Genomic DNA, 14,763 nt, shown 5'->3' on the forward strand with positions numbered 1-14,763 from the left:
AACTGTATGACTGTGTTGCTTCTGATGGCAAGGTGCAGGCTTAGCAGCCTTGGAACTAATTTGTGGTTTATATCTTATGCTCCTAAAAGCTCGTGTTTCAGCCAGCCACCTGTGGGGTTCAAAAAACTATTTCCCGCTCCACCCCCCATGTATTCTGGAATTTTTTTTTTTTTTTTTAAATCTCCTTCCTTTGGAGCAGCAGGGATGGCTGCAGCTGGAGATGGGCCACTGGATGGGGAGGGCCAGGGCTTTGAGGTGGCATCAAGCATCCTCTCTCAGGTGCTTGGCTGGCTGGTTCTTGCTCACATGGTCATGGTCTAAGGGATCGCCATATGTGGGATTGGGAAGGAATTCTCCCCCAGGTCAGACTGGCAGTGACCTTGGGGATTTTCCACCTTCCTTGTGGTGTCAGTGCGGCTCACTTGCCAGGATTATCTGGGTATATCTCATTTCCCTGCCATGGCGGGGCCTCAGGCACAGGTGCACCTTGGTCTCTCCTATTCCCTGCCTGTGGCGCATAATAGTCTAGTCTCTTGTAGGCTGTTATCGTTTGATCTAATTTTGGTTGTTGGATTTAGTGTTGGTGGCCTGTGATATACAAGCAATCAGATCTGGTGGTCCCTTTCTGGCCTTAAACTCTATGACTATGACTCAAGCCTATTGGCAGTGCTGCTCATTTACTGGATCCTCAGCTGCTTCTGGATGTGCAGATGATACCAGTGACCAACTGCTTTTTTCCTCACTACTTTTAGCCAGAGGTTGCAACCTTTTCTTTCAGATTGCTACAGTGATCCTTGCTTTTGTCACCTCAAGTCTGTACTTAGTACCAGTACTCCACAGGATTTGTTAAATATCAACATTCAATACCTCAGAAAGCATCTTAGTCAATTATTTTAAAACTCTTGGGTGAAAGTTACGTGGTCTGGCAGATTTTAAAATGTTTAACTTTAGTAGTTATTTAACATCCTACCTAATTACTGTCAGAATAATTGTGATAAAACAAAGTCATCCCTTTAAGACGTGAGTATATCATCTTGTTTTCTTCCAAATAAAGAACAAGTATGTACTGAAAAATGCCTTCCCTTCATCATTACTTACATTTTACCAACCCCACCTACTAACAGACTTATACGATTGTTAGGATTTCATTTGTTCCAGATATACATTTTTAAATTGTGGCTATTGGTCCATAATAATTTACCCCCGACTTTATGAAAATATTTATCATTTATATTATGGCAGTGCCCCAAGTCCCCAATCAAGATCATGGCCCCATTATTCTGGCACTGTACAAACAGAAGTAAATATTGGTCCCTGCCCCAAAGAGCTTACAAGCTGGCTAACGCTAATCAGTTTTTTGACTGTGAAACAGTTAACAATTATTGCATCTAAAGATCAAGTACAAAGAAAAAAATTGGGGTTGTGGCCTCTTTTGCTTCTTCATAATGTATATTGGAAAGTTTTGCTGTTGGCTTGTTTTCTTTTTTCTTTTTTTTTTTTTAAAAGGATTAGATATTCAGGTACTGCCTACCCTGGAATACTATAGCAACTATAGTTTGAGAATCACTACATAAGATTTATACCCTGACACAGGTATAGTGTGAGCACTTTCAAACTCATTTTACAAAATGTATTGATCTGCGTGCGTTAGAATTATTACAGCTTTTTACATCTCTAGTGACACTAAGTGATAACGTCTGCCTGATCCTTCTCTTACAGCTCAGCCCATGGAAAGCAGACATTTGTTGATACAACAGCCTACCCTCTCATCCTTGTGCAATTTTATCTCCTTCCCAAGTTTTACTTGGAGCAGAGCCTGAGGTGAACGTATGCAAGAAAGATTTGGCCAACTTTATTTTTTGGCTTTAAGAAACTTAAAAAAGATGTGCTCTCTATCTTCTACAGATTCTGATCATTAGTATTCTCCCACATCAACATTTTACTAAGGGCATGGCTACACCTGCAGTTGTAGAGCACTGGGAGTAAACCAGCCTTCGGAGACAGCAGCAGGGAAAACCCTGCTGAGTGTTTACTCTCTCAGCTGGAAGCGCACTGCCGTGGCCACATTAGCAGCTCTTGCAAAGCCACAAAGAGCAGCGCATTGTGATAGCTATCCCAGCATGCAAATGGGCTGCAACATGCTTTTCAAATGCAGGGGGTGGGGTGGAGAATGACAGGGAGTGTGTTGTGTGTATGTGGGGGGAGAGAGAGTGAGTTTTTGGGGGGCTGAGAGCATGTCAGCATGCTGTCTTGTAAGTTCAGACAGCAGCAGACCTCCCTCCCTCCCCTTCCCCCGCCTCTCTCTCTCTCTCACTCAGAGCAAGCAGCATTCCTCAGTAACGGTTCCTCTGTCCCAGAGCAGATAAGCAGCCAGCTGTCAGAAACGGAGCTTTGAAAGGACATATCCACATTCCTACAGCGAGTTCAAAACAATGACAAGAGTGGCCACTTGACTTAAAGGGATTATGGGACGTTTCCGGAGGCTGATCAGAGCACAGTAATGCAACACCTCGTTCACACTGACGCCGCGGCGCTCCAGCGGGGCGCAGCAAACGTTATTCCACTCGCCGAGGTGGAGTACCAGCAGTGCTGTAGCCGCGGAGTCAGAGCGCTCTACGTGCCTTGCCAGTTTTGGACGGATAGTGAGCTAGTGCACCTGGGGCTCCTTTATTGCGCTGTAAACTCGCAAGTGTAGCCAAGCCCTAAGCAAAGCATAGTATACCACCACTTCTGTAAAAAATGTTATTCTAATTAGATTTATGTAGGAAAATCGTTCTTAAAATCCATTCTGATGATTATTATGTAATGATTATAAATAAACCTGGATTAATAACCACACATACAAACAAGCTGCTTTTTCATTATCCTTTTCCAGGTCTGCAATTAAAACGATCATTGGTACAAATGGCAAACAAAGAACACAGCGTTCATTTTGTACTGCATGGATGACTCTTCAGTGTCTGAGTTTTAAGTGCTGTAGAGAACTAACCCCAGCAGGTGGCAGCAACAGATTAAAGGAAACTGAATCTGAATCTGCACATTACTGAATCTGTGAGAACAGATGAGCTTCCTTCCAAACAATATACAGCTGCCTTCATATTACAAACTAGACAGACTTTTCAGCGGCCTGAGTGAGTATTCATATTTGATTCTAGATCGTGCAGATCAATGATGTGAGCTTTTTTGTTAAAATGATACTGGTAGCGTGCAAAATCTTTTCAAAAACGTGCATGCCATACATACAATTAACAGGAACTGCATGCAAGTACACTGAAGCATGCACACATGGAATTAAGCATGCATTCATTTTCAACTCTTGTGCACCCGTGCACAGGCAACTTTGCACTTCATAGCATGGTTTAAGAGTGTTTGAGACTAAGATCTATTTATGGAATCAAGGCCAAATTCTGCTCTTGAAGACTTGCACAGCTACCACTGAAGTCCATGGGAATGAAGCACAACAAAAGCTATATACCCACATAACCACATTAAACAAATATATGTAGACAGTTATTGGATTGATTTGATGTATTTATGGCTTAGAAGACAGGTCACACAACTGCAAAATGCTTCTGTGGAACAGAAAGCATAGCGTGAGGAATACAATACTTATGGGCATTTCTGAACAGAATTCAAAGAACTAGGCACTTTATTTTTTTGGATCAAACAGAACAGACAGGTTTTTCCGAGAACAAGATTTGATTAACTTTATTTGATCTTTGTGAGGAAATTTAAGGGAATTTAGACCCTGTCTACTGTGGGATTAAACTGTTATCTGAAGCATGGTTTTAAAACTCACTTTAAACATGGTTTAAAGACACGGTGAATAGGATTAAAATTAAAATGAAGTTTAAACAGAATTTAGAAACTGTTAGAGCTTAATATTTTTAAAAAACAAGATGTGTTTTTAAAAATGTCAATAATTGTTTTAAGTGAGTTTGTTTTGTTTACCTTGTAAATAAGTTGTAGATGAAATCGCTGCACCCCCAAACCCTTTGAAAACAACTAAGCATTCTCCATATCTGTACACATACCCTTCTCCCTGCCAGCGCCAAAAGACTGGAGAGCAGGGGCTGGGAGATTTGGGCATGAGTAGAAATGAGATTATTTGCCTCTCTCTTTAGTATAACTCAAAATTATATCAGAAAGTAACAAAGGAAGTCTCTCTTGTGGGAACAGTAAAAACAAGTTCACAAGAACAATGCAAAACAGGACTGATATTGAGTTCATTAGGTTGTTTTTGTTGCACTTCCCTGCTTGAGAAACTTCCCTTTGTTTTCAGTGAGCCCTGAGTTAGACTAAAGAGAAAAAATAACTGGTAGGGGAACCTCTCCCTTCTTCCACAATTGCGGAGAGGGGGCAGGAAGTTTGGGAACAGAGGGTAAAAGGTAAACACTTCATAGGAGCGCTGATTCTAAGGTTTCTTTTGATTACAATAGAAAGGTGTATTTTAAGAATGTTTTAGGTAGCAATGTTCTAACTAACATATTTTAGGTTTCAGAGTAACAGCCGTGTTAGTCTGTATTCGCAAAAAGAAAAGGAGTACTTGTGGCACCTTAGAGACTAACCAATTTATTTGAGCATGAGCTTTCGTGAGCTACAGCTCACTTCATCAGATGCATACCGTGGAAACTGTAGCAGACTTTATATATACACAGAGAATATGAAACAATACCTCCTCCCACCCCACTGTCCTGCTGGTAATAGCTTATCTAAAGTGATCATCAGGTGGGCCATTTCCAGCACAAATCCAGGTTTTCTCACTCTCCTGCTGGTGCTAGCTACAGTTTCCACGGTATGCATCTGATGAAGTGAGCTGTAGCTCACGAAAGCTCATGCTCAAATAAATTGGTTAGTCTCTAAGGTGCCACAAGTACTCCTTTTCTTTTAACATATTTTAGAAACCACCTTTTATTCTCATCAAGAGAAACTAAGGGGGAGTATAGATGCAATATTATCTCCCTTGATCAAAAACTCACAGACCTCAACTACCCGTAATGTAAATCAACACTACATTTAAAAGAAAAGCATTTGAATTTTCCTTCAATCTCCATCAAATTTGTGCACTCTAGCACAAATCCTTAACAGAGACCTCAAATGCTTTCCTATCATTTATATACTATCAGATCAACACATCTGACTGTCACACATTGCATGCCTTTGGGAAGTCATTTTGCTGTAACATTGCTGAGGTGTGTCCTGCCACAGGCTTAGCTATCACAAAACAGTGTTTGTTAGCTAAATTCCTAGTTTTTCCTCACAGCTTTGGTGTACCTCAGTGGAAAAGCCCTCCAGAAGTCAGGGATAAGCAGTGGTGCTACTCTCTATGACTCAGAGAGAAAATATGTTCAGGCTGTTCATATGTTGACCCCCTGGAAGAGGGAGAGAGACTGATATGCTTCAGTGTATTCCTTGGGTCAATATAACATTTGCCCATTAAAATTACTGAAAGCAAGTACACCAAGAGCAGCCCTGCATGTTTAACAGTGACTACCTGAACAGTCAGCAGCTCTTCCCTCACTGTCTTCTAGGTTGGGATTCATTGTGGTAGTGAATGATATAAGGGTAGTAAACAGCAAGGACATTTAAAACAGCACCAAAGAGATGAGATTTGAATCCCTAGTGTCCTTTCCCACTTCAGAGTAATTTCCCCATGGCTATGGGTGTCTTTGGTGAAGTGGGGGGAGAGTGTGCAAACCTCTTTATTTTTAGCCTCAGCCAGTAGTTTTTGGCATTCACACTGCAGCAGATTTGTCATCAAATTAAAATGTGATGGGTTCAGCTTGGCACATATTTTATGTTACGGCTAAGAAGTTATAAAATATTCTGTTGACAAACACTGTCAATGTAGAACTGAAATTTTAGGAATCAGCATATGAGGAGCAACAATGTTGCCAGAGGACAGGACTCAAGAGTTTTTTAGATTTATTGCAAAAGGGGTACAAAGAAAAGGTAATCCCATAGGGGAAATACTGCCAAAAGACGCTATTTTAAAACCCTTATTCTCACTGTATCAATTCACTTTTCACCAAATCACCATGAACAAGTCAGACAGTGCTCAAAGGTTATATTCTATCTTTTGGGTTTTGCCATTTCAAAGAGATTTTTACAAAAATAAAGGTTTTAAAGCTTCTGTTAAAACCCAACTCTGTAACACAATCTTAACTAAGGTGCTGTCACCCCTCCATCATAATGGATCTACTATACAAAAACTACTGCTGTTACCTAGAAAATTTAAATTCCTGGAACAACTCTTCCAACTGTGAAATATTGAGCAGAGAAGTAGTTTAGTTAAAATTACAGATAAAACGCCATCCCCCTTTGGCTCAGATCCTTCTTCACAGTCCGAGTCCAGAAGGTCATTACAAGCAACTATTCCCCCATCTCTAACAGCCTCTTCTGCAGAGTCAGACAAAATTCAAGACTCCACATTATTATTAGTGGTGGGAGAGCGTGAAATGACATGGGCTGAAGTGTCAAGATTACGCATATTACAACCTGATCCCCCTCCTCTCCTTTACACCTAACCTAACTCCATCTCCCAGCTTTCACAATGCCTAGTGGAAATTAGCATCCAGATGGCACAATGGAGTCACTAAAGAGAATTCATCTACTCACTAATATCCTGCACTATCAAAGGTACCTGTCATATTATAGCCTAAGCATCCTTTGGATTACTCAGTGCTATTGACAGTTTCAGTGCTATTGGATGCTCAAATAGGCATGGTAACTAAGCCACCCACTTTCATCTGTGAGTGGCCTGAAGACTGCACTGGCCTGAAGATTGCTATTGCACTTGCTCCTGGCCAAGAGACCCAAGCCTTTAGTGACCTTCAGGCTGATTAGCGAAACTCATCGCTTGGAATGAAACCACGTGCCCTGAAAAAGCTCCAACTGGAAGAAAATGCTCCGGTTTTCTGTCTGCTTAACAACACCTTAACAACACTCATCATGAGTCCATCACTTCATTCTCTACCATCTGCACTTGCTCCCCTTTGATTATACAGTCCAATTCAAGGTCTCTGTTCTGATATTCAAAACCCTCCCGGGCTTTGGCCCTGGCTGCCTCAGGGTATGTCTACACAGGAAAAAAAAAAAAAAAAAGATCCACAGCCTCAGAGCTCACCTGACTCAAGCTCATGAGTCTCACGCTGCAGAGTAAAATAGCAGTGTAGACATTTGGGCTTGGGTGGAAACCTGGGCTCTGAAACCTGATGAAAGGGGAGGGTCTGGAAGGCCAGGCTCCAGCCTGAGCCTGAACCTTTACTCTGATATTTCTAGCCCTGTCGCTTGGGCCTGAGTCAGCTGGCCCGGGCTCAGAAACTTGCTGCCATGGAGATTTTTTTTTTTTTGGCTGCGTAGCCTATCCTAAAAGATCACCTCTCCCTCTGTGATCAGTACCTCCCAAAACAGCTCTATTCCACTGGAACAATTACACTGTTAGATTAGCCTGACTGTCTAAGTATTAACACACAAGTGAGCATAATAAATATACCAGTCTGCATCTAGAATTCCCATATCACCACAAGTAAGTTTTATGTTGGGTTTTTTTGCAGTCTGAAGCAAAATTGTAAGTGATCAGGGATTCAAGACAACTTCCATAAATATTCTCCTTTTGTGAAGAGAATGCCTTGAAAATGCTGGAGCTGAAATTAACAACAAAAGCAAGAGTCTTCTGGGGCAGATACCGTACCATAAAAAGGACGTCAATAAATTAACTAGTAGCGTTTCACTGAATACACAGCACTCGTTACAAAATTACTTGGCAACAAACAATAAGTAGATAACATTACTGAATCTCACCGCTGAGTCTGAAAAAGTAGTCATCATTCAACCAAAGACAACCTTCATCTCCACACTCGTAATTGATGTTAAAACTATTTTTTGAATCTGGTTGTTGTTGTTATTAGGGATTCACGTACTTTTGTGGAAGGGGATGCTAGATTATTTTCTATGTAAGTACATAAGTAGATAAGGCAAAAGTGTTCAGATGCTCTTAGATGCATGAATTGTGTATCTTCAATTCATTTTTCAACTTCAGGCCCAAGATTTAGTCCCCGAGCCTTTGCTTGATGGCTCTGTCCACTTTTAAATCCACAGGGACAGAAGTGAGTGGTATATTTTTTAGAGAGACTTCTCTTTGAGCATAAGTGCACCTGCAAATGCTCCTGATATCTGGATGGCCTCATCTGCCACTTGTCTCAAATGTTCTTAAGGCCAACTGATTATCAGTTTCACATTGATTTTTTGCTGTGACACAGTAAGTTTTTCCTCAGTGCCCCACATTCTCTGTCCCCCTTCTTTGCTTTTCACATCCTTCTTTATCTCTCTACCCTTGCCCTTTGCTTCAGATCTTGCTCCCTAACATAAAAGCAACTTTTTTGAAGTGAAGAACGCGATAATGAAATTAAACCTGCTCTAAACGCATTGAAGCTAGTCGGAGTTATATGCACGTATACAAGTGTCAGAACATAATTAAAAGGGCAATTTCTCCAAGAAACTTGTTGCCTATCTCTTACAGATTATTATAAAACACTCAAGCATATTCAATATTATGTGCAAGAGTCAATTAATGCAATATGAAGGAAAACAAGCAGAGAAAAAAGTCAGGAAATGCCAAAATTTAAGTTTTTTTTAAAACATAGTGTTAACTTGGCAACATTGCACGTCCTGTACATTTGAAAACTCTCTCAAAATGAAATACAGCATATTTGTGCAACCTCACCAAGTTAAAGCCTCTAAATATAATATTATCTCAAACTTGTGGCACATTAAATTGAGAAAATTAAGAGCAATTGAAAAGTATGGGAGGGAGAATGCTACTACCAGTGAATGCTACCACTGTCAGCAAAATTTAAAAAAGGGCAACAGAAACAAAAAAGAACTTTATTAAAAAGTTAAACTGGAAACCTCTAGTTTAGAGCAATACAGAGTATTTGAAAAACCAATCCCCAATGACAGAAAAATAAACAGTAATGAGAAGAATGTGATTTCAGAGCAACTTTTGAACTTCCCACTGCTCAGGCTGCATTGGTAAGGAAGTCTGATGTCCTCGCACAGTATTTTCCAGAGGTTTGTCTGAAAAATCTCAAAATAAACCAAATCAACTCCTGCTCATTGTTTTCTGTTCTTCAGCAATATCCATTATTTTAACGTTACCCCATGACATTTATTACATGCACTAAGAGCTATGAGATCAGACATTACTGCACCAATATTGTTCAAATATTCTGCAATAAAACAGGTAAAAAGGAGCCCACCTAGTAAACCATTCGCACACAAAGTCTTTCAATTTTTTTGTTCGGGAAAACTGTCTCCAAAATTTCAAAGACTGGAGTTACAGCATAAGACGCTCTTATTGCTACTGCATTTTTTAAGGTCTGAGAAGTCTCAATGCAGTTTTTTAAATGGAGAGTGAAATGTTAGCATGGCATTATAGTGAGAACATACTTGGGAAGCTGCAAAATGCATCAACATCTAAGCTCTGAAAAATGTTTTCCAAAACTTATGAGGAATGCAAAAATACTCGAGAACAAGTGGACTGAGCTTAAGTGTTAGAAATAGTTATAAATAGTCCTCACTATTAGCCATTTATAAAAAAATACAGTTCAAATTAGACACAGTAGTCCTATTCTTTAGTGAATATTTTATTGTTTACACACCAGACAAATTCTGTTCATTGTTATTTATTCAGTCTAAGTCTGGAACAATTCCAACAACCTCTATGGAGTTACTCTATATTTAGATCAGGGTAAAGGAGAGTAGATTTGACTATTATCATAGTGTAATTTGTATGTGCTTACATTATTTTGAAGTAAAAATAGAAAATGTACTAGAATTCACAAGAGACCTGCTCTGTGTTTACAGGACTTCAGAATAAATATAATGTCAGATCCAACATATACCAATGTACTCTTCAAAAGTGTCAGAAGGATGCTATTTACAATCACACCAAAAATACTGGCATTTATTTGCTATTTGATTAACGAAGTTTTTGACTGTTTTGCTAAGTGAAGTTTAAACACTAACACCCGGTGAGATAAGCATCAATAGATTAATTCTAACACAGCTGAAAAAAGAATTGGCAAAACCTTTTAGTCAATTCTGAAAATAACCACAACATTTAGAAACCTAGAGGAAAGATTACATACCAAGAAAGTCTTAAAAGCTATTTTAGAAAATCAAGCAGTGAACACTTATGCAGAGTTTAATTAACAGCCAACCTCTTTACAATAAGTAAGAAGAGAAAATACCTATTGGACCTGTTGGCGTGCACGTGTGCACGCGCGGGCGGAAAGCAAAGCTGCTATGACAACAATGAAGCCACAGTGGGAAATAGGAACAGATACTATATTTTTGGAAAAAATATTTCACACTAGAGATTCATGTCTACGGGGCACCGAGAAAATTGGCACATTGGAATGAAAATAGGCTGAAGGGCAGGAAACAAATAGCTGATAGCTGCTAATGGAATTGTTTCCATTTAGAAAATGCTTACTAGAGAAGTACTTAAAGGAAACAGTTAGAAACTTAGCATGTTAATTTGGGGGGGGTGGGGTCGGTGGCATATTGAAAGAATGTTTTTAAGTTATCAGTACACTGGATATCATGTGAACAAAGAGGAAGGCAGCCAAGCACAGGCTGCACTATCCCCACTAATATTTGGGTGTAGGGGAATCAGCAAACAAAGATGGCAAACATCCATCAAAAAAGTAAACAGGAAGAGGCAACTATATATCACGTTCTTCTGAACGGACACTGCAGAACATACTGAGAGGGAAAGGGTTTAACAGCTGTAAAATCTTGGTAGTCTTCAGAGAAATGGGCAGGTTCAGTGCAAGTAAACAGGAAAACGTGGTGCTGGGTTGGAACAAAATATAAATTTAGGTAGATTGTATCATTATTAAGAGTTTTACGGTTAAAAGCAATAGAGCTCACTGAGATTAGAGTAATTAATTAATGTAGATCCACCACACTATGAGCAGAATATAATTTCTTTCATGGAAATAAAACGAAAGTGACAGATATTATTTAAATTGGTGTAGAGCCCAGTTTGTGCTATGTGCTTTTCAAATACAGAAGATGACAAAGTCCCTGCTCCCAATAAGAACAGCCTGAAAAGATGAGGACAAAAAGGTGTGACTAAGGGGTACAACATATAAGCAAAGCAATCAAGATGATGATTGGTCACGTATTACTGGTATATTTTTATCTTTTTTTTTTTTTTTTTTTAATTGAGAACACAAGATTCCCTTCCCCATTCCCTCCACACAACTCAGCCCTCATCTTCCTCCCACACCAACTCTCAGCTTGTGTCCCTACACCCTCCCACTCCAAACAGATGAAGAGTTTACTCATATAATAAATAAATGAAACAGAGAAATGGATGAATTAATCAGCTTGTTTCTTCTATGTGTTCAGCCTTCAGGTGCCTGAATAAGAGAATCATGGCTTTGTGGACTTGCTCAAGGAGGTCATTCCATCATTTAACTGGTTAAAATTTTTAAATAACTGTCTCCTTCCCCACTCTGAACACTAGGGTACAGATGTGGGGACCTGCATGAAAACCTCCTAAGCTTACTTTTACCAGCTTAGGTTAAAACTTCCCCAAGGTACAAACTATTTTACCCTTTGCCCTTGGACTTTCGCTGCCACCACCAAACGTCTAACACCGGTATTATTATTATTCTTAGGAAAGAGTTCGTTTGGAAACATCTTTCCCCACAAAATCCTCCCAAGTCTTACCCCTTTTTTTCTGGGGAAGGTTTGATAAAAATCCTCACCAATTTGCATAGGTGACCACAGACCCAAACCCTTGGATCTTAAGAACAATGAAAAAAGCATTCAGTTTCTTAAAAGAAGAATTTTAATAGAAGAAAAAGTAAAAAAGAATCACCTCTGTAAAATCAGGATGGTAAATACCTTACAGGGTAATTAGATTCAAAACACAGAGAATCCCTCTAGGCAAGTTACAAAAAGACACAAAAACAGGAATATCCATTCCATTCAGCACAGCTTATTTTCTAAGCCATTTAAACAAACAGAATGTAACGCATATCTAGCTAGATTACTTACTAAGTTCTAACACTCCATTCCTGTTCTGTCTCCGGCAAAAGCATCACACAGACAGTCTATTTACTTACATATCTCCACATTTGATATGTATTAAGTGAGCAAAACTGATGTGTATTCAGTGTATTATAATAAGGAATATAGGGATCTAATACTTTTAGGTTATAATTTGGGCCACTATTTGTGTTGTGTATATAACATGGAGTGCTGGAAGGAGCTCAGGAAATTAGCCAGAGCTGCTGCAGTTCCTACTATTGGTCTTCAGGGATTGCTATTGTGTTCAGCAGGCTATTTACAGTTCCGGGGGTGGGTGCATAAGGGAGAGAACTAGGGAGTTAGACAGGCTGAACAGCAGCTCTGCATTTCATGATGCTTTGTTGAGGGTATCCATAAAGACAGAAATCCCGGGGAACTGGAGAAAGAGGCAAAATCCTACAAGTGAAACTCCTTTTCCACTTCCGCTGCCAGAACTAGCAGGGCATAAAAGGCAGTCTCTCCCCTGCAGAAGGCTGCTGGCACTTGCCAGAAGGCGCGGTTGGGATCTGCCAGGATGGGAAAGGGAAACAGAAAAGAAATCCGAGGGCTGGAGTGAGGTTGTAGAATGTCATTTCATCAAGGGAAAGAAGGGATAGGGCTACTCCCTCAAAGCCCATTTTTGAGTATGTATTTTTGTGTTTCTTTTCTTGTTTTATTTTCATCCTAAACAGTCTCACACACACAAATGAGGTAGAAAAAAGCCTGAACTGCCCCCACTCCCAAAAGTGGAGTTTTAAAAGTCTGAATGTAGGCAATAATGAGAATTTAATATTAAATGTATTTGGGGCCTGATATTATGATACTTGACTTTTTTCTACCTATTTATATAGATAAAGAGTCTGATTTCTAGCATTAAAACACAGAAGCCAAACATAGAAGAGATCTATTATTTTAGCCATCTCTTTGCCAAGGGAGGAATTAATCTCCACAGTATTTCATATCTATTTAGTTCTGAATAAATGTATCTTAAAATTGTGTGCCAACTTTCCTCTCTTTACTATAAACACACAATAAATACATTTAAAAGGTATATTTTTAAGACTATGTACTGTAAGTATAAAAGACATATTCCTAATCATCAATATATTTTGTGGTGGTCATTATTGAAAAATATGTTACGAAGGCTATTATAAACACATACATACCACAGGCTGTTTGGTTATGTCCACCAAGTCCTTAATGTTGTAATACTGGTGTTTTTCAAAGGCAGAAAAAAGCATGTCCAACACTTGCTGTTTATCAGCCCGAGCTCGTTTTCCATCTTCTTTTTTCTTTTTTTCATACTCAATCTATGAATTAAAATATTTTTTTAAAAAAAGATGTACATGCAACACAATCTCTGGGTATTTCTCTATACAGAGTACTACAGTATCTATTTTGTAAAAAACCCATCTATTTAATAAAACATTTTGCAGCTACTTCCTGCTTTTCCTTTCCAAAAAATCAACATGTGAATGATCAATCAATCCTTAGTACCTCTAACACATAGATAAATAATAACTCCACTTCACAAATAAAGGAACAGATGCAGAGAGATTAAGTGACTTGTCCAAAGCTAGAGAGAGTTCACATCCCAGTGTCAGAACAGGGATATGAATTCAGAAGTTCTCAGTGTACACCTCTTGACGCAGTCAACTTATTTTCATTCTCAGGTGCATTTTGGTGATTTATTACACTATAATTATTCTGAAAGTCTATGTTTCTTAAATTTGAGAAATCTTCAAAAGAGCAGCAAGTCAGCAACATTTGCAAACTGCACCAGTCAATAAAGTGGGTTATAAAATACCATCTTGATTGCCAAGACCTACAGCATAACAGCTGGACTCCACAGAAACTACAGAATGCGAACAAAAATCCAGGCAGTCTACTTTTTTGTTTTAAACAGTACACAGACATTTGTATCCAAAGCACTCCACTGAAAATCCAACAGGCAATGAGCTAGGACATCCTGCAAATACTGAAGAGATATTATGGCTTTCCAACATTCTTATGACAGGTTTCAGAGTAACAGCCGTGTTAGTCTGTATTCGCAAAAAGCAAAGGAGTACTTGTGGCCCCTTAGAGACTAACCAATTTATTTGAGCATAAGCTTTCGTGAGCTACAGCTCACTTCATCGGATGCATACTGTGGAAACTGCAGAAGACATTATATACACAGAGACCATGAAACAATACCTCCTCCCACCCCACTCTCCTGCTGGTAATAACTTATCTAAAGTGACCACTCTCCCTACAATGTGTATGATAATCAAGGTGGGCCATTTCCAGCATAAATCCAAGTTTAACCAGAACGTCTGAGGGGACGGGGATGGGAAAAAACAAGGGGAAATAGGCTACCTTGCATAATGACTTAGCCACTCCCAATCTCTATTTAAGCCTAAATTAATAGTATCCAATTTGCAAATGAATTCCAATTCAGCAGTTTCTCGCTGGAGTCTGGATTTGAAGTTTTTTTGTTGTAAGATAGCGACCTTCATGTCTGTAATTGCGTGACCAGAGAGATTGAAGTGTTCTCCGACTGGTTTATGAATGTTATAATTCTTGACATCTGATTTGTGTCCATTTATTCTTTTGCGTAGAGACTGTCCAGTTTGACCAATGTACGTGGCAGAGGGGCATTGCTGGCACATGATGGCATATATCACATTGGTGGAT

General features: G+C 39.3%; 1 protein-coding gene across 2 annotated transcripts in view; it reads right to left on the reverse strand.

The window, feature by feature from the left end:
* GTF2F2 (general transcription factor IIF subunit 2) overlaps nt 1–14,763 on the reverse strand; it is a 131,805-nt gene that overhangs the window by 1,874 nt on the left and 115,168 nt on the right. For both annotated transcript variants that reach the window (XM_048850723.2, XM_048850712.2), the window contains one exon: nt 13,254–13,397. In XM_048850723.2, the coding sequence (XP_048706680.1) occupies nt 13,254–13,397 (144 nt within the window). The remainder of the gene's footprint in view (nt 1–13,253; nt 13,398–14,763) is intronic.

This window comes from Caretta caretta, chromosome 1 (assembly GCF_965140235.1).
Source record: "Caretta caretta isolate rCarCar2 chromosome 1, rCarCar1.hap1, whole genome shotgun sequence".
Classification (NCBI taxonomy): domain Eukaryota; kingdom Metazoa; phylum Chordata; order Testudines; family Cheloniidae; genus Caretta; species Caretta caretta.